The sequence below is a fragment of the Cenococcum geophilum genome (genome assembly GCF_001692895.1).
Source record: "Cenococcum geophilum 1.58 unplaced genomic scaffold K441scaffold_74, whole genome shotgun sequence".
Classification (NCBI taxonomy): domain Eukaryota; kingdom Fungi; phylum Ascomycota; class Dothideomycetes; order Gloniales; family Gloniaceae; genus Cenococcum; species Cenococcum geophilum.
Window position 1 is genome coordinate 661,900 of NW_027137632.1, and position 26,937 is coordinate 688,836.

Below are 26,937 nucleotides of genomic sequence, written 5' to 3' on the forward strand. Positions count from 1 at the left end.
CATCCACTGGATAATGCTCCATCACACCGATGCGCTGATACATGCGCATCATGCCGGCGGAGGACAGGTCTTTACGTTCTGCAAGGATCAGAGCACGCTCAAATCCTTTTCTGGTCTGCGAGTTGAGTACATCAGTGCAGTAACGCAAACAATACACCTTCTTGCCTATCAGGCTTTCACAGTGGAGTACAAGATCGGCTCGGAAAGCAACAGAATGATCGTTTATCTTAACGAAAGCGCTAGGCGAGGTAATTGTTTCATTAACCATCATCAGAGTTCCCTCGACTATCGGTCCCTTCAGTTTGAGGAATCCAGTCGTGACTTCTCCAAAGGCATTTTGACCCTTTACTGTGCAACCGGCATCGAGGATAGTCACATGGTATATCGTCTCATTCCCTTCCGACACCCAGTCGATGGCGCGCTGAATCGAGGTCCACGTCCAGGAAGGACTGACATACTTCAGTGGTGTTTTCGTGTCTTGAGAGACAGACTTCCACAGCAAACCCCGTAGAAGATTGTTTTTCCATAGCCCGGCGAGGTATGGCCCAGTGAAGCTGGCAGCCCACCTTCCTGCTAGAGCAGAGAGCGCAGGCAGAATGTCCTTTTTGTACGTGATTTGCTTCTGCGAGTACTGCGCCACAAGGTCGCGCCAGACCTCGTAATGTTGCTCTGGATCGCGACCCGAACGACCCGTTTCATTCACAAATTGTCGCGCCGCTAGAAGCGGCTCGCCTTGAAAATGATCCATTGCACCGCATTCGCAATCTAGCTCCGTCAGGCATTCCCATACAATCTCGCTGCTTGTAAAGTGGATGATGCGGCGGCCTAGAAGGCGTTCTTGAAAGCACCAGGCGCGATGATAGAGAGGATAAGCGTCTAAGCCAAAACCGGTAAATGCATACCGGGTCGTCTTGCTAATTGCTGTTCGGCTTACATTCCAATTAAAGATAGTATGACTGCAAGCCTGCCTAGCAAAAATACTGAAGGGCGCTCCATGCTCGTCAATTCCAGACAAATCAACAGTTGGGAGCCTCTTGAACAAACATCCTCCGTCTCCATCTTTTGATGCCGTGGCGGCAACTACGACAAAAGCATCTTCGTAGATTGAAGCCATCTTCGCCGATTCGATTTCCCAGTCAGTTGCATCATCTTGTATAACGCATAAAGAATCGATCCATATCCACGAAACCCCAAGCTTTCGGGCAATAATTATAGCATCTTGAAATGTTCTCGGGAGCACCTCCCAAGGGATGTTCGTGCACCAGCAGTCCAGCGTCTTCTTTTCAGTTATAATATGGCGACTTTTACCCCAGCAATGGCTTAAAGCGATATAACTGGCTTTTCCACCACCTTGATGTAACCGAATTGTCGAGTTATCGTCATCGGATCCCACGTATATAACACGCTTCGGCAAGTCGCTTTCGCCTGTTATTACACAACGTGGGTGAGACTCAGTGCAGTGTTTTACCCAGTTGTTAATGAGATTGAAGCAACCCTCAGAATGCGGATCTAGTGGAACATGTCTTGCTTTGCCGCCGATCCAAGGGCGCGCTCGATATTGTGGGTCATGAGCAGTCATTGATGAACCGATTGTTGGCCATGGGCAGGAGTGACCTGCACGACATTAGCATAGTTCAGAGGGCAAGCCCTGCTTCGTACCTAAGAGCATATTACAAGAAATTTTGGGCCTGCAGTATCTCTTTCTAACGGACAAGAGCCGTTTCAACCACATGGAAATTTCTCTCTCCTGTGTCTTTTCACTAATAGTAATTCTCACTTCTTTTACATGACTAATGAAACCTCAACGCCATACGACATACCTGGCAGCGTATAAAGCTCACAAGTCAACAACAAATCACTGGCAACCCTCTCCGTTGATTCAGGGAAGAACATACTTTCTCCCTCGTCCTCCTCTTCCCTCTCAATGCGACTAACCCACACTCTCAAAACGCTACCTGGATGGTATACAAGACCCACATCCAATTCGGCCCCGCTCAAGTCAATACGTCCTTCACTTACCCTTTCAATTGCCTCATTTAACACCCAGCACGACGGACAGCCCCTCTCCGCTGCAGCCTTAACATCAGGAAGTCTCGCGCTGAGCTGCCACGCTGCCCGATCCATACGCGAGATGCCGGCCCAGTCCGGTCCTGACGCTCCATCGCCAGCATCTTCCTCTGCCGTACCGTTAAGGAGGTCCACGTCGGTACCAGAGTCCTCTTGCACGAACACGTCAGTTCTGAGCGTGAGGAGACTGTACGCGGTCTCGGGAGATAAGTTAGTACAGATATGGCAATAGGCTGGATGCGAAGAGAGATCCGCATGTTTGTGGCCGGGTGCCTTGACCGGCTTTGGGTGAACGGGCTGGGAGAGTTTGAGCATTGTGGCTGTTTGATACGGCGAGGACCTAGATAGATGTGGAGGTTGCGTTCGTGAGGTGTTTTGTGGCTGACCCGTAATAGAGCGCTTTGAATACGCCACTAGGAATTCTAGAGCGGTTGGAGAGTATATACTGTACTTTTTCCCCCCTAGACAAGATGAAGCTCTTCTAGGGCTATTGTCTCAGACTTCGCTTGAGCTGCGGTACAGTGATTCAGTCGGACGAATAGAGCTGATTAGCAGCCCCTCCATACGAAGGGCCAACCGAGAAGGCGGTGACAGAATTGTCCTCTCCGTCATTGCGCACGGACATATCGATGACAAAACACCATGAGGCTATCGCAGATTTCTCCCCACTTCAGCGGCCTCGTGCTTTGTCCCATACAACAAGTGCACCTTCCTCCTTAACAATTGTGACGCATAATTTTTTTTAAATTTCAGTGTATTCTACGATTCCACTTGAGATCTATTACTAGATTTCTTCCTGATACCTGCGTCAACTGCTCTCATGACGGCTAATTGAACTGTGAAGCTCTTTTCTTTCTCATCTTTCGAACACTCAACGCGCACAGAGACCCCAGCTTAAAATTATGGCGTGGGAAAAGAAGAGTGAACGAGGCATTCGCATTGCCATCGACGTAAGGACACTCTCCTCGCAATCCTAGCGACACCTGCTAACAGACACCTAGAGAGGTGGCACATTCACAGACTGTGTCGGCAATCCCGGTACAGGAAAGATGGAAGACGATGTCCTGATTAAGCTCCTCTCGGTTGACCCCTCTAATTACGACGACGCGCCCCTCGAAGGCATACGCCGCTTGCTCTCCAAGTTTACCAGCAAAGAGATCCCTCGCGGCGAGCCGCTGGACACATCCCAGATCGAAAGCATAAGGATGGGTACTACGGTTGCGACGAATGCGCTGCTGGAAAGAAAGGGGGAAGATATTGCATTGGTGGTGACGAGAGGGTTCAAGGACTGTCTGGAAATCGGCAATCAGTCGCGGCCAAACATCTTCGCGCTGGATATTCACAAGCCGAAAGTACTGCATAAAAAGGTCGTCGAGATAGACGAACGCGTCACGCTAGAGGATTACGCGGAGGATCCAGAGAGACATGAGACAAAGGCGGAGCCGATTGGAAAGGCGGGAGAAGATACGGGGTTAGTGCGGGGCCTATCAGGGGAGGCTGTGCGGATACTGCAAAGGCCATCTGAGGATAAGATCAGGTCGCAATTGCAAGAAGTATACGACTCAGGACTGAGGAGTATCGCTGTATGTCTAGTGCATGGTTATACGTATCCAAATCATGAGGCCCTTATTGGAAAATTGGCGAAAGAGATTGGCTTCGAGCATGTCAGCCTAAGCCATGAACTTATGCCCATGATCAAGTTGGTGCCTCGAGCTACCTCTGCATGCGCGGACGCATATCTGACACCAGCGATTAAGAAATACATTGCGAGTTTCGCGGCTGGATTTGAAGGGGGTCTAGGTACGGAAAGCGTGAAACGTGAGAAAGGCTCAAAGGGTGCACGATGTGAATTCATGCAGTCGGATGGAGGCTTGGTCGGCGTTGATATATTCTCCGGTTTACGCGCCATTCTTTCGGGGCCTGCTGGTGGCGTTGTAGGTTATGCACTCACGTCTTACGACCCAGAGACGAAAATCCCTGTTATTGGGTTCGATATGGGAGGCACCAGTACAGACGTCAGTCGATATGGCTCGGGCCGTTATGACCATGTCTTCGAGACCACTACGGCCGGTGTCACCATACAATCTCCTCAACTCGATATTAACACTGTGGCAGCTGGTGGGGGTTCACGCTTGTTCTTCCGCAATGGACTGTTTGTGGTCGGCCCTGAATCAGCCAGCGCACATCCTGGCCCCGCGTGCTACAGGAAAGGCGGCCCCCTAACAATCACTGACGCCAATTTGTTCCTTGGAAGACTTCTTCCCGACTTCTTCCCTAAAATCTTCGGCAAGAACGAAGACGAAGGTCTTGATGCTAAGGCAAGCGAAAAGCTATTCAGGGGGCTGACCTCACAAATTAACAAAGAGGTTGCGGGCGACGACAAGGAGAAGGAGAAGTCGCTCGATGAAGTAGCCTACGGGTTTATCAAGATCGCCAATGAGACGATGACTAGACCTATCCGCTCTCTGACGGAAGCCAGAGGCCACAACACATCAAAGCATCGCCTCGCTACTTTCGGAGGAGCTGGAGGTCAGCATGCCGTAGCCATTGCGGAAGCTTTAGGGATTTCTCAAATTCTAATTCACAGATACTCCTCGGTCCTTTCAGCTTATGGAATGGCTTTGGCAGACGTAGTTGATGAACGACAAGAGCCTGAATCGAAAGTGTGGTCCAACGACGCTGAAGTCCGAAAATACCTGCAGCAAAAGATGACAGAACTCAGATCCAAGTCTACTGCTACACTCAAGGACCAAGGCTTTTCCGAGGATCAGATACACTTTGAAGGATATCTTAACCTACGGTATCGCGGAACAGAGTCTGCTCTCATGGTTGTAAAACCTTCCAAAGAGGAGGCAGAGAAGGACTACAATGGCGATGACTGGGCATTTGGCAAAGCATTTGTCAAGCAACATGAGCAAGAATTTGGCTTTACTCTTCCGGACCGAGATATCATTGTGGATGATGTCCGAGTCAGAGGCATTGGAAGGACATTTGAAGGTTTAGAGAAGACAGTTGATCAGCAACTCAAAGAGGTCAAGCCGAAAGACGTAGCAAAAGGAGAGAAACACTACTCTACTCGTCCGGTGTACTTCGAAGGCGGACGACAAGAAACATCCATATATAAACTCGAGGATCTTGCAGTAGGCGATCGTATCAAAGGACCTGCGATTATCGCAGATGGCACTCAAACAATTGTAGTGACGCCAGACGCATCCGCACTCCTAATCGACACCCACGTTGTCATAAACATTGGAGAAAGCAATGGCATGGACAAGAAAATTGACACTAAAGAAGTCGATCCAATCATGCTTAGTGTCTTTGCGCATCGCTTTATGGCTATTGCTGAGCAGATGGGACGAGCATTGCAGAAGACCAGTGTCAGCACGAATGTTAAGGAACGATTAGATTACTCATGCGCTCTATTCGACTCTGATGGTGGCCTTGTTGCGAACGGTGGGTACACAGTGACCCTTATTCGAATTCTTTACTAACTTCTACGCCACAGCTCCTCATTTACCTGTCCACCTGGGAANCATGTCGACTTGTGTGAAGAAACAAGCTAATATCTGGAAAGGAAAACTCAAAAGAGGTGACGTTCTTGTCTCGAACCACCCTATGTACGGCGGTACCCATCTTCCGGATATTACGGTGATTACTCCAGCGTTCTCCGGAGACAACATTGTCTTCTATGTCGCTTCGCGTGCACATCACGCAGACATTGGCGGCATATTGCCTGGGTCCATGCCTCCACACTCCCGCGAACTATTCCAGGAAGGTGCAGCAATAAAGTCCGAGAAGCTAGTATCGGAAGGCCATTTCAACGAAAAGCGTATAACAGAATTGCTCCACGAAGAACCAGGCCAGTGGCCAGGTTGTAGCGGCACGAGGTGCCTTGCCGATAATATCAATGACCTCAAAGCACAGGTTGCGGCGAACCAGAAAGGTATCAACCTCATTGGCGCGCTAATTGAAGAATATGGAGAAGATGCCGTTAGATTTTACATGAAGAACATCCAGGACAACGCCGAATTAAGTGTTAGGAACCTTTTAAAAGAGGTCAGCACGCGCTTTGAAGGCCAAGATCTCTCCGCTGTCGATTACATGGATGATGGATCTCCCATTAAGCTGAAGGTTACAATTGATGCAGAGAAGGGTGAAGCTGTTTTTGATTTTGAAGGAACAGGGCCTGAGGTATATGGTAGGTATCCAACATGGCTATATCAATAGTGGGCGATTTGCTAATCTAGCCAAGGCAATATCAACGCCCCCGAAGCTGTTACGTACTCTGCAATCATCTACTGTCTACGTTGTCTCATCTCGGAAGACATCCCATTAAATCAGGGTTGTCTCAAGCCTATCCACGTGAAAATCCCCAAAAAATCGTTCCTATCCCCTTCTGACAATGCTGCTGTAGTCGGTGGGAATGTGCTCACTGTAAGCCCTTTTTCATTTGCCATATTAGCACCTCTCTACTCACAATTAACGTCCCGCAGTCCCAACGTGTCACGGACGTTGTGCTTCTTGCCTTCCGCGCTTGCTCTGCCAGCCAAGGTGACTGCAACAACCTGACCTTCGGATTTGGTGGGACGTCTTTCTCGAACAGCAGTGGCAGCCAATCGCCGGAGCGGACCGAAACAAAAGGCTTTGGCTACTACGAAACCATCGCGGGGGGCTCCGGCGCCGGACCAACATGGCATGGCACGTCTGGCGTACACACACACATGACAAACACACGAATTACTGATGCCGAAATCTTTGAGCGACGGTATCCCGTAATATTACGCGAGTTCGGGCTGCGGAAAGGGAGCGGCGGCAAGGGCGCGCATCGCGGCGGTGACGGTGTCGTACGCGATATAGAGTTCAGGATTCCCGTGCAGGTTAGCATTCTGTCTGAGCGGCGTGTTTACAGGCCCTACGGGCTCGAGGGCGGCGATAGTGCTGAGTGCGGGCTCAATATTTGGGTCAGGAGGGTCGAGAAAATGGATCCAAAGTCGGACGCGGCGAATGGGGAAGGGAGCAAGGAAGAGCAGCAACATATGTATATAAACCTGGGTGGCAAGAATACGGCTAGTATGAAGCCGGGGGAACGGATCATTATCAATACTCCTGGTGGTGGCGGGTGGGGTAAAGAAGGGGAGGAGAGTAAGACTGTTAAGAAGCAAGATCCTATGCATGCGTGGCGCAAGGGGAGTGTGGCACAGAGACAGCAGACGGCCGAGGCATCAGCATAGAATAGGTGAAGCCTATAATAGACTGGGTGTGGTAAGTAGGTTGGGGACCTTCTCATCCCTTACAATCCAGTTCAGGATCACCGTAACTTGCAAATTTGACGCGGCTGCCGATCTGAAGGAGTTTCGGATCAGAAGTCGTCAGTTCTACCGAATAGTTGCATCAGAATGGAGCTTCCAGATTGATTCTGAAGTTACAACCGAACGGCCCCTAAATTCGACGATGGTCTAAAGCGCAGCCAGTGCCATGTGTGACGTAGATCCATGTCCTACGCGATCACATTGAGTAGGCGCCCCGTTCCCCAGCAGGGACTGTCCCTAGTTCGAGCCGTTGGCGATGCGCCGATGATCGATGTGGCACGTGGAAGCTTCTACAACCCCTTCCCCCGTACAGATTGCCAGCGTCTAGGCATGCTTTGTATGGAAAGAGTGAATGTTCTCATATATTCTATGCCAAGCCGCTAGCAATCCGTACAGGGAGGTGAACAATCTTCTCCGCAGCCACTGCCACGACTAATAATTTTAAGGATTCATGGTAGGTGGGAATGAAATACTCTTCCACCATATATTCTAGCCGTTCCGCAGCTGTAATGGGAAAAGTAAGAAGGTTCTTCTTGTGATTATACCTGGGAATGCCTAGCCAGCCCCTTTCATCTTATACCAACCGTAGTGGCTATATCAGATTTCTGGTATTTTTTGGCGTGTTGCCAAGTCCTGAATTTACGTTTATTTATTGCATGATTCTTCACTAGCCTCTCATTTCGACAATTCTTGCACCTTTGGACGCCTGGTAAAAGATCGACCCTCAACCGTTGAAAGGATCGACAGTACCTACCGATGCCCGGATCGCCACTTAACGTTTCAATAGTTCCGATGTTATATTGCCACACCGTTCCAGAGACATTACTTGGCTTTGCAAGAACTGCCCCTTCTCGGATACTAACGACCATTGGGCTACCCCAGAAACACGCCTTTCATCATCAGCCCGCTGCAGGGCTCAACCTAGCTTTGGATAGTTGCCACGACTAGCACAGCCTCCATTCCTACATGTGATTCGCGCATGGGAGTTTCTCTTTCCAGAAACCTGAAAGGAGCCATTCGACCATCCACATATCGTGATTAGGGTGGCAAACCCTTTCACGTCGATCATCAAACGGCTCGGAAATGAGCCGTTAATGCCGCTCTCGGAGACTCTTGGTTGAACACTTTCGCGTCATACCCTGACCAGGCTTTTTTTTAATTCGATAAAAGACCTTGCAAGAAAGCTCCCTTTTCTGTGTCATAGGTCCGTTCCGCGACTTTCCATTCGGCAATGTGCCTTGAGAGGCACCGCTCGAGCCCTAACTGTCATCTTAGCCCGGCGAACCCGTCCGTATCGCTACGTCGCCTTCCGGAAAGTTCATCAGTCCCAAGAACAGCTATCTCTCTGAAAGTGGTCTTCAGAGCTACTTACAACTTGCCCTCGCCTTGAGGCCAAGGCAACTGTAACCGCGGGTTTTCTAAGCCTGCCATCGCGATTAACCACTCAAAATGCAATCCCTAGGGCATGGGTTCAACTTCATAGCTGAAATATCGTGACCAACCGTCAAGGATACATATCTAGCGGAAAGGGGAGCTTTTAGACAAGGTTATCGGATTTTACGTGTACTCAAGGCAAGCGCAAAGCTTCCTGGATGGAATCTGTCAACGCCCCACCGATTTCTAATGCAACAGTCAATCCTGCTTCTTCTGGGCCACAGTGATGACGATTCCAGCCTCGTCCTTGGAAAGAAAATTAGTTAAAGATACGATCTGAGACCGCTGAAATCGACCCGCAACAGATCATCTACAATTCGTAAAACATATCCGCCTTCATTGCCTTCATTATATCCCTAGTCAGACCGTTCACTTTACTATCCACAGCCGGACCGGAACTCAAAACTCAAACCCCCTCATAATGAAGTTCTTCACCATCATCGCCTCTGCCCTTATCGGTGCATCTACTGCTCTTGCTACACCAGCCTACCTCACTGAAAAGCGTGAAGTGACACTCTGCCCGGGTACCGACAGCAACGCTCAATGCTGCGCAACAGACGTTCTCGAACTTGTCGATTTGAACTGCGCGGACCGTACGCACACTCTACTTGCGTAGAGGGAGAGCCAGCCTGCTAACCCACAACCGCAGCACCAACTCGGCCAACCTCCACTGCTAACTTCATTGATATCTGCTCCGCCATTGGACAGCAAGCCAAATGCTGCCTCCTCCCAGTCGTAAGTCGCACCTGCCATATCTTCATACGCACTAGCTAACTTACGTACCTTCGTAGCTCGGCCAAGCTCTCATCTGCACCTCTGTTGTTGCATAAATAATTGAAATCTGTTCCCACGCACTGACTATGGGTTGGATTTGGAGGTTGGGATAATGTTCCACAGGGCATGTATATATCGGCGTCATTGCCGCCATCTGGGCTGGGCTTCATTCCTTTTGGATTGTTTTGCTTGCGGGTTATGGTTGTTATTCTGGGGCAGCGATATTTTTGGACTGGAGCCAATATGGAGTTTCAGGATGGACTGAGGCTTGCCCTGGAGTGGATCTAAGGTAGCGGAGCTCTTAGAGCTCCAAACCCTATACCTAATCGGGAGGGAGGAAAGGACATTATATCATCAGTGCGTAGGATTAGCTAATCGGGGGGTTGCGTAGTGGCTCAGCGTTCTTAATAGCTAGTATTAGCTACTAAATCTAGAACTTCTAGTTATACCTTAACCATTTACCGCGGCTATTATCCTCGCCGTCGCCCTTTTTACCTCCCTCCCCCCCCCTAGTACCTACCCTTTTAGTGTTATTCCTCGCTAACTAATATAGAATAATTGTCGACCTGAATCAGGTTGTCTTGCCACCCGACTCAGTTACCTACCCCTTCACTCAGTCACCTACCCCTGCTTGACTCGATCATCTACTCCCTATTACGTACCCCCCCGCTGGTCCTGCACCTACATCATGTATATATAGTCTCTTTTCTTTCATAGATCGATCAACGCGTGAGTTCTTCTTTCCTGAAATCTGCGCACGGTCTTCAGATCGACAATAATTCTTCTCTATCCGTATGCCTGTCTTAGAGAATATCCTTATTACTCCTAAAGAAATCAACCCGAACGGAACCGCCGCGTTAAGGAAGGTAGAGGAGTTTAAACTAAACGGTAAGTAGTATATTCGGTATTACGCCTTAACAAAGGCGCCTAAAAATACTAAAATACGAAGGTTTTTTTTTTAAGTCCGTTGTATTATACTACGTATAATACTGCGCATGCAGCCTCTAGGCTATGGCGCTATAGCTCTATATATATGAATCCTTTTTAGACAGCTTAATATATACTAGTGACTATGTCCTAGTAGTTTATAGTTCCTTAGTAAAAATACTTAGGTTACTAATAACTATTAGGTAATAAGAAAACGATAGAAAAGATTATAAGAAATAAGAAATCCTAACGCCTATCTCTGTCCTTTTGCTCACTATTATCTGTTTACTAGGAGCCTAGTAGGAGTTACCTCCTTCTAGAGATCCTGCTACTATTAGCCACTTTCTAGTAGCTATCCCTATCCTATCTAAGAATAGAAAAAGAGCTTCTCTTCCTTTCTTTATGCAAAATAGCTTCTTTAGAGAGAGAGAGAAGAGCCTAGTTGCCTTTGCATTTTCTTTCTCTCTTCTTTATATAGGCTGCAGTCTAGTAGTAGGTGCTTAGGGGTTTGTATTAGCGACTTAGTCAATCGAGACATAAGCACGGCAAAAGGGTCGCGCAAGCCTGTACGATTGGATTGTCTATAAACGAGAATCTAAAGCTAGGGAAAGGAAAGGAGAAGAAGAGCAGCGCCGTTTGGTGTTTTATAAGATCTTCGCGTCACATGATCGCAATATGCGGCAATCTGTGGCAATTTGTGGCAACTTGCCGGTGCAAAGTTCTGTCTATGCCGTAACATTACCCCCTCCTCCAAAAAAGCCTGCCCTTAGGCTTTGTCGCTAAAAGTCTTGGTAAGAGAATCTAACTAATTAGATAACTTCAACCGCCGGTTAAAGTTCCTGGATATCTTAACACCTTATATAACTAAGAAATTTCTAGGGCATTTTTATTCTTATATTCTTCTAGTAGCTTATTATCTTCGTTATACTAGCATTCTATCTACTTATCTAGGTACTTTAGCGGTCTAGGTTTATTAGGGTAATAGCTATAGAACTCCTAAAGCTTATAGGGACTACCTATAAAGTTCTATATAGGGTACTAAGTAGGGTCTAGGTTATATCCTTTCCAACTAATATAATACTTTAACGTTCCCTTTATAAGTTTATAGGCTAGCATTTCTTTAATTTCCTATTTATTATCGCTATTAACTTAAATTAGTAGGGGAAGTTTATTCTTTTATCTAGGTAGTAGGTTATTTATAGCTTTCTATAGCTTATCTAATAAGAAGATAGGGTAAACTTTAATTAAGTCTGGGAGCTTAACCTTATACGAGTTGCCTACTTTATTAAGAATCTTATATAGTCCTGCTATTTTATAGTCTAGCTTACAGCTAGGCCGTTCTATCTTCTGGTTCTTTATTATAATCTAGACCATATCGCCTATAGTAAAGTTAGGCTCGCGCCTATACTTATTTGCCTGCTATTTTATTAATTTTTAGGCCTTTTCTAGGTTTATATAGGCTACTTTCTAGGCTTCTTTTAAGCGCTTAGCGTACTGCTAGGCTTCCTTATAAGATAGTTTTTTGTATACAGTTTAGGGCCCTTTTGGTCTTTCCTAGTTAAAGCTTATATAGGGTAGGTAACCTATTTTTAGTTAAATAGGGGCAAATTCAGTAGAGTTATGGGGTAGGGTCGCTTGGGCATAGTCTATTAAGGGTAATAGTTTGGCCTAGTTATCTTAGAAGTAGTTAATAAAAGGCCGGAGTCTTTAGTCTAAGTATTAATTTATAATTTCTATTTAACTATCTGTTTAGGGGTGATATACTATAAAAAGCTTTAGCTTAATGCCTAAGATTTAGGTAAACTTATTTTAAAAGGCTAATATAAACTACGGCCCGCGGTTAGATATAATAGTATTTAGTGGTCTGTAAATTCAGTAGACGTAGTAAATATATAGTTAGGCTACCTCTTTAGCATTAATATTCTTATAATAGGGAATTAAGAACGGGCGCTTGCCAAAGCGGTTAACTAGGATTATAACTATATTATATCCGTTACGGTCTAGAGGTAGCTTATAAAAGTCTATAGAGACATATTACTAGGGGCGGTTGGGTATTAAAAGGGGTTTTAATAGTCCTAGAGTCTTATCTCGTGGAATTATAAACCTATAGCAGTTATTGCAGTTCTGTATATAGCGGTTAATATCTATAATTATTTTAGGCTAGTAGTAGCGGTTGCCAATAATCCTATAGGTCTTATTTTTTCTAGGGTAGGCCGTAGAGACCTAGGTATATGCTTCGGCAATAAGCCAAGTCTATAAGTTTTGTTCTTCTGCTACCACTAGCCGTTTACAGTGCTTAAGTAGTCCACTTTTAAGGAACTATAGGCTAGAAACGTTCTTTGCCTTTTCGCGGTACTCCTATAGAGAAGGGGCCATACAGTTTACCTATAGTAGTTTATTAATAAGGTCTAGTTCTATAGAGTTAATAGGGCATATCTTAGTATCTAAAGAGTCTATATTTAGTTCTGCCTATATTTAGAAGTTAAGGTGCTCTAGTTATAGTAGCGCTTAGGTCCGTAATAAGATCTTTACAGCTATCTGGTTATTTATATCCTATTTACGCCTTATAAGAGCGTCTACACAGTTAGTAGCGCCTAGCCTATATATAATTAGGAAGTTAAACTAAAATAGGGTGTCCGCTTAGCGCGCCTATTAGGCTATAAGGGCCTTTATTATTATAAAATATTCTAAGGCCTTATGATTAAAAACTACCTGGATAGACTTGGGGGTGCCTTCTAGTTAGGCTCGCCAGTGCTAAAAGCTAGAGATAATAGCTAGTATTTCTTTATCGTAAATTAGGTAGTTTAGCTTAGCATCTACTATAGTCTTTAAATAGTAAGTAATAGGGTACTATTCTCCGTTTATCTGCTTTTAGGAGTAAATGCTAGCTATAACACTATCTAAGGCATTGGTTTCTAGCATTAAGGGCTATTCTAGGTTAAAGTAGGCGAGTAAGGGAGTAGAGACTAGTCGTTTCTTAAGCTCGTTAAAGGCCTACCTATATGCGGTATTAAAGTAAAAGGGCTAGTCCTTATGGGTAAGTAGGCTTAGTAGCTAGGTAATTCTGCTATAGTTCTTAATAAAGCGTTAGTAGAAGTTACAGAACCCTAAGAATAATTATACCCCCTTTACGGTCCTTAGGGGTACCTATTAATTAATTACGGCCGTCTTTTCTAGGTCTGCCTTAATTTTATTTATACTAATAATAAACCCTAGGTACTTTATACGCTTAATACTAAATTCTAACTTCTTAATATTGGCTTAAAGGCTAGCTTCCTGAAGCCGTTATAGGACTTTATAGATATATTCTTTATATTCTAGTTCGTTTTCAGAGTAGATTATAATATTATTTAGGTATACTATATAGAAGTCATTAAGGTAGTTAAATAGTATATTATTTATATATCATTAGCATATGGCCGGTTCGTTAGTTAGTTTAAAAGGTAGTACTTTATATTTATACGTTCCGTAATGGGTCCGAAACGTAGTAAGGTTTTCTAATTTAGGGTCTATCCTAATTTAATAAAAAGCCTAGCGGATATTAAGCTTCGTAAAGATCTTAGCTCTACTTATTTAGGCTAAAGTCTTATTAAGTAAAGGTAGTGGGTAGCGGTCTTTAAGGGTTAAATTATTAAGCTTATAGTAGTTAATATAGAAACAAAGTCCTCTATTTAGCTTTTTNGNANNNNGNNTAGGTAAGTTAAAAGGGGCTTAACTAGGCTTAATAAAGCCCTTATCCAGGCTATTAATAAGATACTACTTTATAGCCTATAATTNGGCAGTANATTACTNTNNGAGGGGGCTATAGCTAAGGGTAACNACCTTATCCGGCTTAATTTTAATCTTATAGTCGTACGGTCGGTAAGGCGGGAGTATATTAGATACTACTTTAAAAAAGGTGTCTTTAAATTTCTAGTATTAACGGGGCAGTTTCTGTTCTACTAGCTCCTTATCTATAAGCTCGCCTTTCTCTTAGGCTAGGGCTTCTTTCTCTTTAATTATTTAATTAATTTTATATAAGCTAGTTATAAAGGTAACGGTATTAGGCTAAACTAGGTTTTAGTAAAATCCTATAGCGCTAATATAGCAGATATTAACTGGCGGGAGGTCTATAGGTTTCTTTATGGATATTTATTGGGCCGTATTTTGCGGTATAGGGTTTATAGTCTTCCTTAGCTCACGTTCCATTTTCCATAAGTTATTCTTCTGGTCTATTAGTTTAGTATATTATCTAATATCCCTAGCCTTTCTTTATAGCTGCGTAGGGCCTAAGTTCTCTATTGGGGACTTAGCTAGGCCACTACTAACTTCCTAAGTCTTTAGTGCAGGTGGTGTGATATAGGTAGTTTGGGGGCGGTGTAGTATATAGATCCGTTGCGGATTAAGCTATATATCCTTCTTAAAAGCCTAGTCCCTACGCGTCGCATTAGCCTAGTAAACGGTGTTTATCTACGGCTGTATAAGATTTTCTATTATAATACTAATCTCTTTTATAAAGGAAGGCGTTAGGGGCATAGTTTTAGGCTAGATAAGCTGCCTATTCCGTATATTAAGCTATAAGCCTAAATAGGCTAGCTATTTTCTCCTTAAGATTATATTATAGCTTTTAAGGTCCGTAATAAGGAAGGGGATATTATACTACCTTCGTCCGTTAACACGGAGGTAGATCCGCAAGATAGTTATAATAGGTAGTCCTATCCGTCTATTATAACCGCAAATAGGGACTAGTTTAGGCAGTTCTTTAAGGGGTATATTTAAAAAGTTAGCCAGTTTTGCAGCGCACTTTATATTAATTAAGGTAAAGGCATTTACTCCTAAGTTAGCTAAAGTAGAGGTTAAAACTTAATATCTATTACAAAATAAAGTATAAGGGATAGTGTAGCTTCTTCTACTAACTAGCCGACCTAAATTAATATATAATATATTAATCCCTTTTAACCTTAGAGAGGAGTCTTCCTTTAGGGTTCCTCTTTTTCCAGCTCCGTACTATCCTCCTAAATTAACAGGACCTTATTTATCTTTACCTTTGTTAGGTAGTTCCTTATAGGGTAGCCTATTTAACCGCATAAGAAGCAAGCTCCTTAATTACTAAGGGCCTATATATAGGGGTCGTTATATATAAACTGGGTGTATACCGGGCCCACAGTAAGGGTAGCTGCGCGGCTAGCTGCCGGGTTAGCTATAGGAGTTGCCGATTATACCGGGGCACTACAGGCCGTACTCGCAGTACTTACGGCCTAGTTTATAAGGTTTCTAGTTTTTAGCTAGTTAGTATATGCCTTAATTTAATAGAGGCCTTAGTTAATAGCTAGGCAATAGTCTATAAGTTTCTTTAATATCTATACCGTAGTATAAGCTAGTAATATAGCCCGCTATAGGTCTAGGGTAAGCTTATTAAAGAGGTCTAGCAGTAAGTCTTTCTAGGGGATCTAGGCCTGTCCTGCTAGGTGTAAAAAGCGGGTTTAAAAGGCCGAAAAGGTCTCCGTTATTTTTATATTTAGGCTTTTATAGCTAAGGCGGGCGTTTTATACTTTAAAAGGGTCTTTATAAATAGAAGACAAGTATTTAATTATTTCTTCTTTAAAGATAAAGGGGTCTGCTAAGTCTTTAGTATATTACGGGCGTAAATACGTCTAAGTGTCTTCGCCAGTACGGCTAAAAATATAGGCCATTCTGGCTCGGGCGCTAGGGAAGTAGTTTATATTAACTTTAAGCTTATCCCGTAATTAAAGCTTCTAATTATTAAATATAGGGTTAATTCCATCTATAAGTAGTAGGGGATCCGCAACCTTTGCTAACCGCTTTAGTACTATATAGGCCTTAGTAGATCTACTAAGGCGCTAGAATAGGGCCTAAAGGACTATAGTAAGTCTTTAGTTGTCTAATAATAACTTATTATTAGATATAGGGGTATCTCTGGCTTTAAGCAGCTCTTGTAGTTATTTAATTTTAGTATTAGCAGCCGCAAGCTCCGCCTAGGGGGTTAAAACGTTAATTATTTCTTCTTCTAAAGTATTTAAAGGTCCTATAGCTGCTTTACCTACTACTATAGTTCGTGGTATAGTAGTAGGGGTATTAGGTAATTCTAGGTAATTTCTTTAGGGGTTCTGGTCTATGCGTGTCTTATAAGTTCTTTCCTTAGGGTTTTATTCTTTTCTTTTAGGTCCTGTCCTTATAGTCCTGTTCTGTGTTCTTAAAGATATATTTAAGTTCCTTCTTAGGAAGAAAGAGTAGAGTGAGCTTTAGATAATATTAGTGACTTAGTTAATTAAGACATAAGCACAGCAAAAGGGTCGCGTAAGCCTATATAATTAGATTGTCTATAAATAAGAATCTAAAGCTAGGGAAAGGAAAGGAGAAGAAGAGTAGCGCCGTTTAGTGTTTTATAAGATCTTCGCGTCACATAATTGCAATATGCGGCAATCTGTGGCAATCTGTAGCAACTTGCCGGTGCGAAGTTCTGCCCGTGCCGTAACAGTTTGTATAGCAGTATATTCCCTAAAGCATCTACCTTTTTCGTAAATACGAACGTTACCAATATGGCGAGGGGGCATTAGAGGTAGAGTTCGCCGCTATTAAGGTGATTCTTAATTAAGGCGACAATACTAACAACGGCGATAAAGATAGAGAGGTTAATAAGGACGATAAGTAGAGAATCTAATATAATATTAGTAATATTTACCACCTTTACCTTAACCGCCTTAATACTATATTTATGTTAAGACTTACTATTTATAGTATATATTTGCTTCGGAGCTCCAGCTTTAAATGGGTTGGTAAAATGGATTTAAGTTTAGATCTACTCTAGTCTAGTCTAAAAAGATCATTGTTCTGCCTTAACTAAGCTAATAGTAATTTTTATACTGGGTATAGAAAATCCTAATTAGTCTATTTAACGATTAGAACTAGTAAAATATTATATTACTATTTAATATAAATATATAAAACGTAATAAGTTAAAAGTCTTAAAATTAAATTATTTTAGACATTTAGTTAAAGGGGGGGTACTATAATATGACTAGCCTAGTTATAGTAGGAACGTCTTAGCAAAATACTTACTGGATAAATTTTAACGCTTTAACTAAATTCTACTAGATTCTGCTAGCTTTATTATTAACTCCTACTAAGTTTTACTAGATTAATTAAATTCTACTAAAGTTTGTTAAAGACTGCGTATATATATATATATTAACCGCCAAGACCCCTAACCATTTAATTATAAGACTTTTACGTTATTCCTATCTCTTTTTTACGTAATGTCTTGTTCTTTATAAGAGCTATACCCCTAGATTTAGATAGAATATATTTTATTCCTTTGGATCTGCTCTAAAGCCTCTTCGTACTCTTATATATCATAATATTACGCTATAGATTTGTTATAGATCTTCCGCTATTTAAGAATAAGTAAAGATAAATATATAATTTAGTCCTTGTACTTATTAATAGGTTTTTAAAGTATATCTAATACCTTCCTATTAATAAGACGATTAACGTATAAGCGCTTATTAGCCTAATTAAGGAGAAATACTTTCTTAAAGTAGGTTAGCTGTACTCTATTATTACTAATAGGGGTAGTATCTTTATAAGCTAATACTAGTTAAATCTATACTTCTATTTAAAGATAGACTACTATTATAGTATAGCCTTTTATTTATAGACAGACAGGTAAATAAAACGCTAAAATTAGGAACTAGAGTTTTACCTATAAATATATTTAAACTACTAGTAAGATAACTAGTATAAGCTACTTCTATATGCGGAATATGCTTATAACTTAAGGCAATATTTATTGTATTAGTATGCACTAATCTAGATTTCCTATAGTATTTAACTATTTAGGTTTAATAGTATACTTAATAATTACTAGCTAAGGTCGTACAATTAATTATAGGATCCTACTAGAAAGTTTAAGGATATCTACTAAAGAGTATAAGAGTACCTTAAGGAATAGGAGGAGTAATAGAAGTATATAAAGCAGAGCCTATAAGATACCCAAGAGCAATAAAGACTTTAGTATAACCATAAATACTAGGATAAGTATTTTAGAGTAGGCGATAAGGTTTTATTACGTTTAACGAATATTAAAACCTATTAACTATTAAAGAAGATTAATATAAGATACCTTTGCCGGCTGCTGTATTTCTTAGCATAGTAGTATAGTTATTAAGGTAACTTTTAATAGAATTCTGCAGGGGTTCTAGTCTATACGTATTTTATAAATCTTATTATTCTTTTCTATTGTTTAAGTTTTAGTAATAGTCTTTAGGTCTACTTCTATATTCTATTCTTATTTATAGTCTATAAATATTTTTAAGTTCCTTCTTAGGAAAAAGAGTAGATAAGCTTTAGATAATATTAGCGACTTAATTAATTAAGGTATAAATACGGCAAAAGGGTCGCACAAGCCTATATAATTGGATTATTTATAAACGAGGATCTAAAGCTAGAGAAAGGAAAAGGGAAGAAGGGTAGCGCCGCTTAAAGTTTTATACGATTATCTAGTCACGTAACCGCGACTGTCTAAAATAGTAAGAAACTGTCTGCAATTGTCCGCTACAATCCACCGTTTTCCACCAGCGCTGTAATAGTTAGCTAGCTAGTATAATCTAGAACTATTAAGACTTTACTATAGCGATTATTAGTACTTATCTGCTAGGTACCTAAAGGGTAACCTATCTAATAACGTATTTTATTATGCTCTTTAGAAACTTAACGCGTATATATAAACTCCTTTCTATAATATACGGCGATCTTCTTCTTATTACCCCTATCCTTTACCCTATCTTTAAAATACTAACCTTGCTCCCTTATTAGGTATTATTAGCTAACTTACTAGGAGTTATAGGCAGTATAGATAGCCGTAGTATAGTCTTAAATGCGACCTAGATATTTAGTATTAGTGCTAAAAATAAGAGAGAGCCTAGGCGATATAGTAGTTAAAGATATTAAAGGAACGTCACTACTTAGGCCTAGGCTATTAAAACTTAAAGTTAGTAACAGAAAACCATCTAAAAAAAGAGGAAAGCTTACCTTAATACAACTGCCGCTCTTAGTATATATATACCAATTATAAGGACTAAGGTATTAGACCTTATATAGTATATATTTCTAGTAGGCTTCTATTAGGTTTTCTATTAATCCTTATATCTTTTCTCTAATTATATTTTTTCCTTATTAAGGTTTTTAGTAGTTTAAAGTAGGGGTTAGATAGATAGATAATGTAACGATCGCCTACTAAGCCAAACGAACGCAACTGGCCAAAAAGGTACAGTGTTGAACCAAATGGTTTAATAGGCTTGGTAACTAATATATATATATTTATTGCCCCTTATCGTCACCTAATAGATAATATATAGTAGTATACTAATTGTTATAGCTTATACAAATGCCTCTAAACTAAAGCTTATAAAATGCTGTATTACAAAGATACTAAGCTAAGGAGAAGGAAAAGAGGTTACTAGGACCGATATAAACAAATATATAGGGTAAGCCGCCAAGGCGCTAGCTTTAGGCAAGCCAATTATAGGTCGGTAGAATATAGCAGAATTTAGTAGGTAACGTGCGATAGCGCCGTTACATTACCCCCCTCTTTAAAAAAAAAAGCCTACCTTTAGGCTTAGTTAGAAATAGGATAGCACTAGGCTTATAAAACGTAAGATTACAAAATATAAGATAAGGAGGAAAAAAAAGAAGATATAAATACGTCTGGACTAAGTATAAAAGGCAACTATAGGTTAAGTAGAAGCACTAGGCTAAGAAAAGTAGCTATTACGGACCTTATATTGGCAGTAGTGCAACTATTAAGAATAGATATAAATGGGTTAGTTAAGATAGTATGGGAGGCGCTGGAACCGATCGAGCTATAGGACAAGGGGTAGCCGAGTTATATAGCCAGTTACGTTACAAGTTTAAAACGTAGGAACGTGGGAATATAGGAATGTAATGTACCGACGTACTAACGTACTAACGTACTAAACCTTTACTATAGAGAGGAGTTATATATTTAAGGATATACGGTCTTTATAGATAGTTTCTCTTTCTTATAGTAAATCTTAGAATATAATTAGAGTTAATCTATTAGGACAACCACTCCACTAGTTATATTTATGTTGTTAACTATTCTATACCTATATACCCAGCCTATTAATAAGCCTACTGTAGTATTTCCTATAAGGCTTTGTTATATATTTACTACTAAGGTTATAGTAAAAGAAGTTAAATAATATACTACTAAAAGTAGTAGCTATAATGGTGTCTACAGTGGCGACTACCTTAGGAATAGGTAATAATACTAATATAGTAGATACTGACTCGCAACTAGTTACTATTAGACAGCTATAGGAAATGGTTAATTAATTAATAGACAATAATAGGATACTTAAAGAAAGGATTAATAGCATTGGAGCAGCTAAGGTTAAGTTACCCTTAATTAAGTAATTCTTAGGGGAGAAGTTAAAGCTTAAGGGATTCCTTATATAAATGCACTTTAAGGTTACTTAAGAAGGAGTTAAACTAGGAACGCCTATAGATTAAGTTACTTACGCAGGATTATTCTTAATGGGAAGGGCACTTAAGTAGTTTAAGCCTTACCTTATGGAGGTATAGGAGTATGGTATAACAACTACTAACTAGGAGGTATAATATATATTCTTAAGTTAAAATAGGTTCGCGGAATAATTAATATAAATATTTAGAGACCCGGAGGCAACTATTATGGTAAAAAAAAAGCTTTAAAACCTAGTATAAAGGACTTTAGTAATTAAGTATATGACGTAGTTTTAAATATTAGCAATATAAGTTAAATGGAATAATAAAGCGCTTATAGCATAGTATAAATAGGGACTTAAGGTAAAAGTCTAGGACGTAATTATTCTAATAAAAGATGCGGATACTTTTAGGGATTTAATTAATTATGTAATTAAGATTAATAATAGGATCTACTAAAGAGAGTAGGCTAAGAAAGGTTAGGATAGAGTTTTATAGTTATATAAGGCGCAGAGCACGCATTAATAAAGTTAAAGTTAAAAACTATAGTATAGCGTAGAGCTAATAGACCTAAGTAGTACTAAAGAAAACTAAAAATAAAATAAACGACTATAGAAACCTAGAGGATAAGAATTAAGTAATTAAAGGTCTAAGAAATAAAGGCTAAACTAGGGATCTTAATAGTAGAAGATATTTAGGCGGACTCTATAATAAGAAAAATAGTTTAAAGAAGGAGCTTATATAAATTACGGAAAATAGGGTTACTATATTAAAGACTATAGAAGTAGTTAGAGTTACTATATAGTAAAAGGAATAAGACTAGTAGAAGATATACGCGTATAGAGGGATAATAGTGTACTATAAGGAATAAAAGAATGTTTAATTAACAGTTTTACGTTTTATTATAATAATGTATACTAAATTTATAAAGACGCTAAGTATAGTATAAGCTATTAGCTATAGGAGCTAAAATTATTAAAGTTTAAAGGAACTAACGAACTAGTTTATAGATTAGATATTAAGGACGATAAATTTAATATAGGCAAAATATTTAGTAATAATAAGGTAACGAAAGTAGCTTATTAGGAGTATATAGACCTTAGAGATGTTATATAAAAAGTAAAGGATAATTCTACTATAGAATAGGAAATATTAGTAGGGATTAAGACCCCACTAGATATAATATCTATCGATTTATAAGACGTAAGAGAAGTAAAATAGTAAACCACTTCGGCACTTAATAAAGGTAAAAGGCCAAAGACTTAAGATCCTTAAAAAGAGATATAAGGTATTTAAGATTCCTAAGACGGGATAAGATAAGCTTAAGGACCTATAATAGATAATAACCAATGGAGTAGAGTAACGGCTTAGTTCAGTAATATATAAATAAGCTTAGGATGAAGTTTCCTAAAGGTATAAGACTCTTAAGACGAGATAAGTGAGATTTAAGACTCTTAAGACAAGATAAGAACACTAAAAAAGCCTAGTTAGACTAAGGCTGGAGTAAAGCTTAAAATAAAAGTAAGCTTAAAATTAAGAATCCTATAGGACTAAGATTTCTAAATATAAATAAGGACTATTAAACAAACCAAGATTAAGAAGTAAGAAAACTTTAAGAATCTATTTATAAGACGTAAACTAAAAGAAACTATAAAAGAATTTAGATAAAGAATTATCGTATAGTAAGAACAGAAACTAGATAAGAGATTTAGTATACTAGGCCGTATAAGGGACAAAGTACCTATATAAAGAATTACTAATAGGCCTAGGGTAAGTATATTAAGAGCTAAGTAGCTTATTAAATTAGAAAATAAAGAGGATTTAGGGATCCCTATTAGGTTTAAAGAACAATATATAAAAGGCTGTTATAATGTAGTAATAAGAAGATACTTCCTTACGGATAAGCCGTATATACTCTAATAGCTATACTAAAAGTGGTATAGATAGCGATACAATAATAAGTAGGAAGATTTCTATATATAGTTAGATAAACGAGTTATCTAAAACCACCTAATTATAGAGAAGGCTATAACTTATATTAAAGGAGCCTTAATTATAACGTTAAAGGATTTAAAGGAACGATTAGAGGACTAAAGAAGTAAGAGATGTATCTTAGTACCTACAAATAAAGTTATAACGTTTAGATTGCCACGATAAAGGTTTAAACTTAAAGATAAAGATAAGTTAAGAGTTAACCTAAAGCACTAGTATACTACACGTTATTATAAATTGTATGCATAGACGATATATACGAAATATCTAAAAATCTAAAAAAAAAGAATTAGAAATACCTTATAAGGATATATTGGGCGCTAGATAAGCAATAGTACAAAAATACTAAGTATATGCACGGCTGGTATCTAATAGAAGTTTAGGAGTTAGAAGACTTAATACTTTAACTAAAAAGATTCCTTACGGAAGAATACCTAGACGGATAATAGTAGTAGAAATGCCTAAAGAATATATGTCTATAGTATATAGAGGACAAAAAGCGAACTAGGTATTAGCTAAAGAATAAGCTAAGTGCGTAAGGATTAAGTAGCTAATAGTTAGGAAAAGTAAAGGCCTATAGGACTAAAGGGAGCTAGTAGTAGAGCCTTAGACCCTTAAAGAAATTTAAAAATAACACCTAAATTTATAAGTTAAATAGTAAGATTAGCAATTTAAAGTACTAATAAATAGTAAAGCAACGCGGAACTATATCTTACTAATAATAGTTAAGAGAATGGGATTACCTTATAGATAGAAGAAACAACCTTACCTATTAATTACGATTTTAGGAGATGTAATAGCCTATAGAGGAGGGATCATTAATCTTAAAATAGGACCTATTTAGATAACCATTAAAGGGAGATAAATTAAGATATCTTTTAATATTCTACTATTAGGATAGGATAAGGTAGTATTAAAGATGCCTTAGTTATAGGAATATAATCTAAAGATTAATTGGATTACGGGTTAGGTTAATATTAGAGATACTTAATAATATAAAATGCGATAGCAAACTAAGTTGGTATAGTACTAAGTTAGAGCGATATATAAGGAGACTAAGCGAGGCTTAAGTTATATACTAAAAAGATACTATAAATACGGCAAGAAGCTATAGAGTTTAGAAAGTAAAAAGCTGGCAGATTATATAGTATGGGATTATAAAATAGAGTTAGAACCAGGAACGAGTCTAAGGTTCTTTTTAACCTATAAGCTTACTAAAGAAGAGTCTAAAGCACTTAAAGAGTTTATTTAAGAAAACTTATAAAAGGAATACATTAGACTATTATAGTTATTAGTAGGTTATCTAGTATTATTTATACTAAAGAAGAACGGGAAACTTAGGCTATGCATTAACTATAGGTAGTTAAATAGCATTACTTAGAAGGATAGGTATCCTTTACCCTTAATTAGTAAGATCTAGGATTAAGTAGGTAACGCGTAAATCTTTACAAAGATAGATCTAAGATGGGTATACCATTAGATTAGAATTAAGGAAGGCAATAAATAGAAGGCAGTTTTTAGATTAAGAGAAGGACTATATAAGCCATTAGTTATATAGTTTAGGTTAATAAATATACTAGTAATGTTTTAGAAACGAATTAATAGTATATTAGGAGAACACCTTAATGAGTTTATTATAGTATATCTTAATATTATTATTATCTACTTAATAAGTAAGGAAGAATACGGGGAATATGTTAAATGGGTTTTAAAGAGACTATAAGAAGAATAGATACTAGTAGCAATTAAAAAATGCGAGTTCTTTACTAGGAAGACCAATTTTGTTAAATTTATTATTAAACTAGGTTATATTAGTATAGACCTAAAGAAAATTAAAGCTATAGTGAGTTAGTAAGAACTAGAGAATATAATACAGTTAAGGTTATTCTTAGGGTTTTGTAACTACTATAGGAGGTTTATAGTATAATAATTAAAGAATATTAAACTATTTACTAGGCTTATAAAGAAAGAGGAACTATAGGTATAGGGAGATAAATAAAAGAAGTTATTTAATAAACTTAAGGAGTTATTTACCTAGGAACTAATCTTTAAAATCTACTAACTAGGGTTAAACACGGTTATGGAAATAGATATATTAAACTATATACTAGGAGTATATTTACTATAAAAGTATAAGGACGTATAGCACCTAGTATTATATTATAGTAGAAAGATAATACTACTAGAGTTAAACTATAACGTCTATAATAAGGAGTTGTTAGGTATAGTTATAGTACTTAAAAAATAGAGAGCATTCTTATAAGGCGTAGAGAAACTATTTATAGTTAAAATAGACTATAAGAACTTAACGGGGTTCCTAATAATAAAAGAACTTAATTATAGATAAGTTAAATAGGCAGAGATGCTTATAAAATACTATTTTAAGATTTAGTATACTAAAGGGACCGAAAATGCAAGAGTAGATACACTTAGTAGAAAGGCTAAATTATAGAATAATAAAAAGCTATTAGGAGTAATGCTACGCAGAGATAAGGATAGATAGATTAGATATAACCACCCTAAACTAATAATAACTTAAGAGGATAATAAACTAGAAAGAGTCTACAAGACACTAGAGAGCTTTTAGAAATAAAGAATTCTAGAGGTATAGCTAAAAGATCTATAAATAGATATATACAAGAATTAAGAAATAAAGTACATCTTAAGAAGTATAGTAGAGCATTTTATAGAAGACTTCTATAAGGGAATAACTTAAGGACATAATAGAGCAATAGGCTTAGTGTTAAGACTTTAAAAAGAATATATTATTAACGGAATCTAAAATATTACAAGGAAAGTAATAAAAGAGTATTTAGATTGCTAAAGGAATAAACTAATAAGGTATAAGCTATATAGAAGGCTACAACCTATTAAAATACCAAAAAGACCATAGGAGGTTATATTATAGGACTTTATTATTATATTACTAAAGTTAAGAGATCCTATTACCGAACAAGAGTATAATATAATCTTAGTAATAGTAGACAAGTTAACTAAGTAGGGCTACTTTATAGCATATATAGAAGAAATCTCAGCGGAGGATATTGCTAGAATCTATATTAAAGAAGTGTTCGTAAGATATAGAGTACTAAGTAAGATTATATTAGATAGAGATCTAAGATTTATAATAGTATTTTAGGAGGTATTCTTAGCGGAATAAGGAGTTAGAGTAGTAACTTTCATCGTATATTATCCGCAGACGGATAGATAGATAGAGAGATTAAATTAAACGCTAGAATAGTATCTAAAACACTATATTAATTACGCATAGAATAATTGGGTATTGCTATTACTAGTTATATAGTTTATATATAATGCAACGCTATAGGAAGGAATAGGCATATTACTATTTAAGGCAAATTACGGGTATAAGCTAAGAATATTGTTATTACTATAATAAGCAAAGAAAACGAGTAGCACAGCTAAAAAAAGGATAAAGATACTAATAAATCTTTATATAGACCTTATAGAATTAGCGAGAAAAGTATAAAAAAGAATAAAAAGGTACTATAATACTAAGAGATCTAAGGGACTAGATCTTAAGAAGGGAGATAAAGTATAGCTACTATATAAAAATTTCAAGAGTTAACGACTAAGTAAGAAGTTAGACTATATTAGACTAGAACCTTTTAAAATTATATAAAGAATTTTACTAGTTATATTTAAGTTAAACCTACTAGCTAAGATAAAGATCTACCCTATATAGTATATCGCAATGCTAGAGCTAGTATACGGGAATATTAAGCCACTAGTTTATAAAGAAGACACGTACGGAGGCAGCGGTCAAAAGTGACGGACCCCCCTGCGCCACCAAAACGCCACCAAAACGCCACGTGATTAGCTCTTGGCGTTCCAAATTAGGAAGTGGATGATGGATTTGGCTCTCTACGACGGGAGGTATAGATAGATGACGTCATATTAGACACCTATTGAGGTGTTAATATATACA

General features: G+C 38.7%; 3 protein-coding genes across 3 annotated transcripts; 2 read left to right on the forward strand and 1 right to left on the reverse strand.

Annotated features, from left to right (window-relative positions):
* Nucleotides 1-133: 133 nt before the first annotated feature.
* Nucleotides 134-2,193, reverse strand: K441DRAFT_528856 (HET-domain-containing protein; the record flags this gene model as incomplete). Its single annotated transcript, XM_067642167.1, has 2 exons — nucleotides 134-1,614; nucleotides 1,821-2,193. Coding segments are annotated over 2 exons (1,854 nt in total), but the record flags the coding sequence as incomplete, so codon positions are not given.
* Nucleotides 2,194-2,743: 550 nt separating this feature from the next.
* On the forward strand, nucleotides 2,744-7,436 carry K441DRAFT_700790 (uncharacterized protein). Its single transcript, XM_067653283.1, has 5 exons — nucleotides 2,744-3,017; nucleotides 3,069-5,520; nucleotides 5,573-6,265; nucleotides 6,320-6,501; nucleotides 6,561-7,436. Exons 1-5 carry the CDS (start codon nucleotides 2,970-2,972, stop codon nucleotides 7,296-7,298), a joined length of 4,113 nt encoding a protein of 1,370 aa, XP_067497602.1. The 5' UTR covers nucleotides 2,744-2,969; the 3' UTR covers nucleotides 7,299-7,436.
* Nucleotides 7,437-9,006: 1,570 nt separating this feature from the next.
* Nucleotides 9,007-9,923, forward strand: K441DRAFT_669713 (uncharacterized protein). The gene is made up of 3 exons (XM_067650177.1): nucleotides 9,007-9,403; nucleotides 9,460-9,545; nucleotides 9,602-9,923. The coding sequence occupies exons 1-3, from the start codon at nucleotides 9,232-9,234 to the stop codon at nucleotides 9,638-9,640; spliced, it is 297 nt and encodes a 98-aa protein (XP_067497603.1). The 5' UTR covers nucleotides 9,007-9,231; the 3' UTR covers nucleotides 9,641-9,923.
* The last annotated feature ends 17,014 nt before the right edge of the window (nucleotides 9,924-26,937 follow it).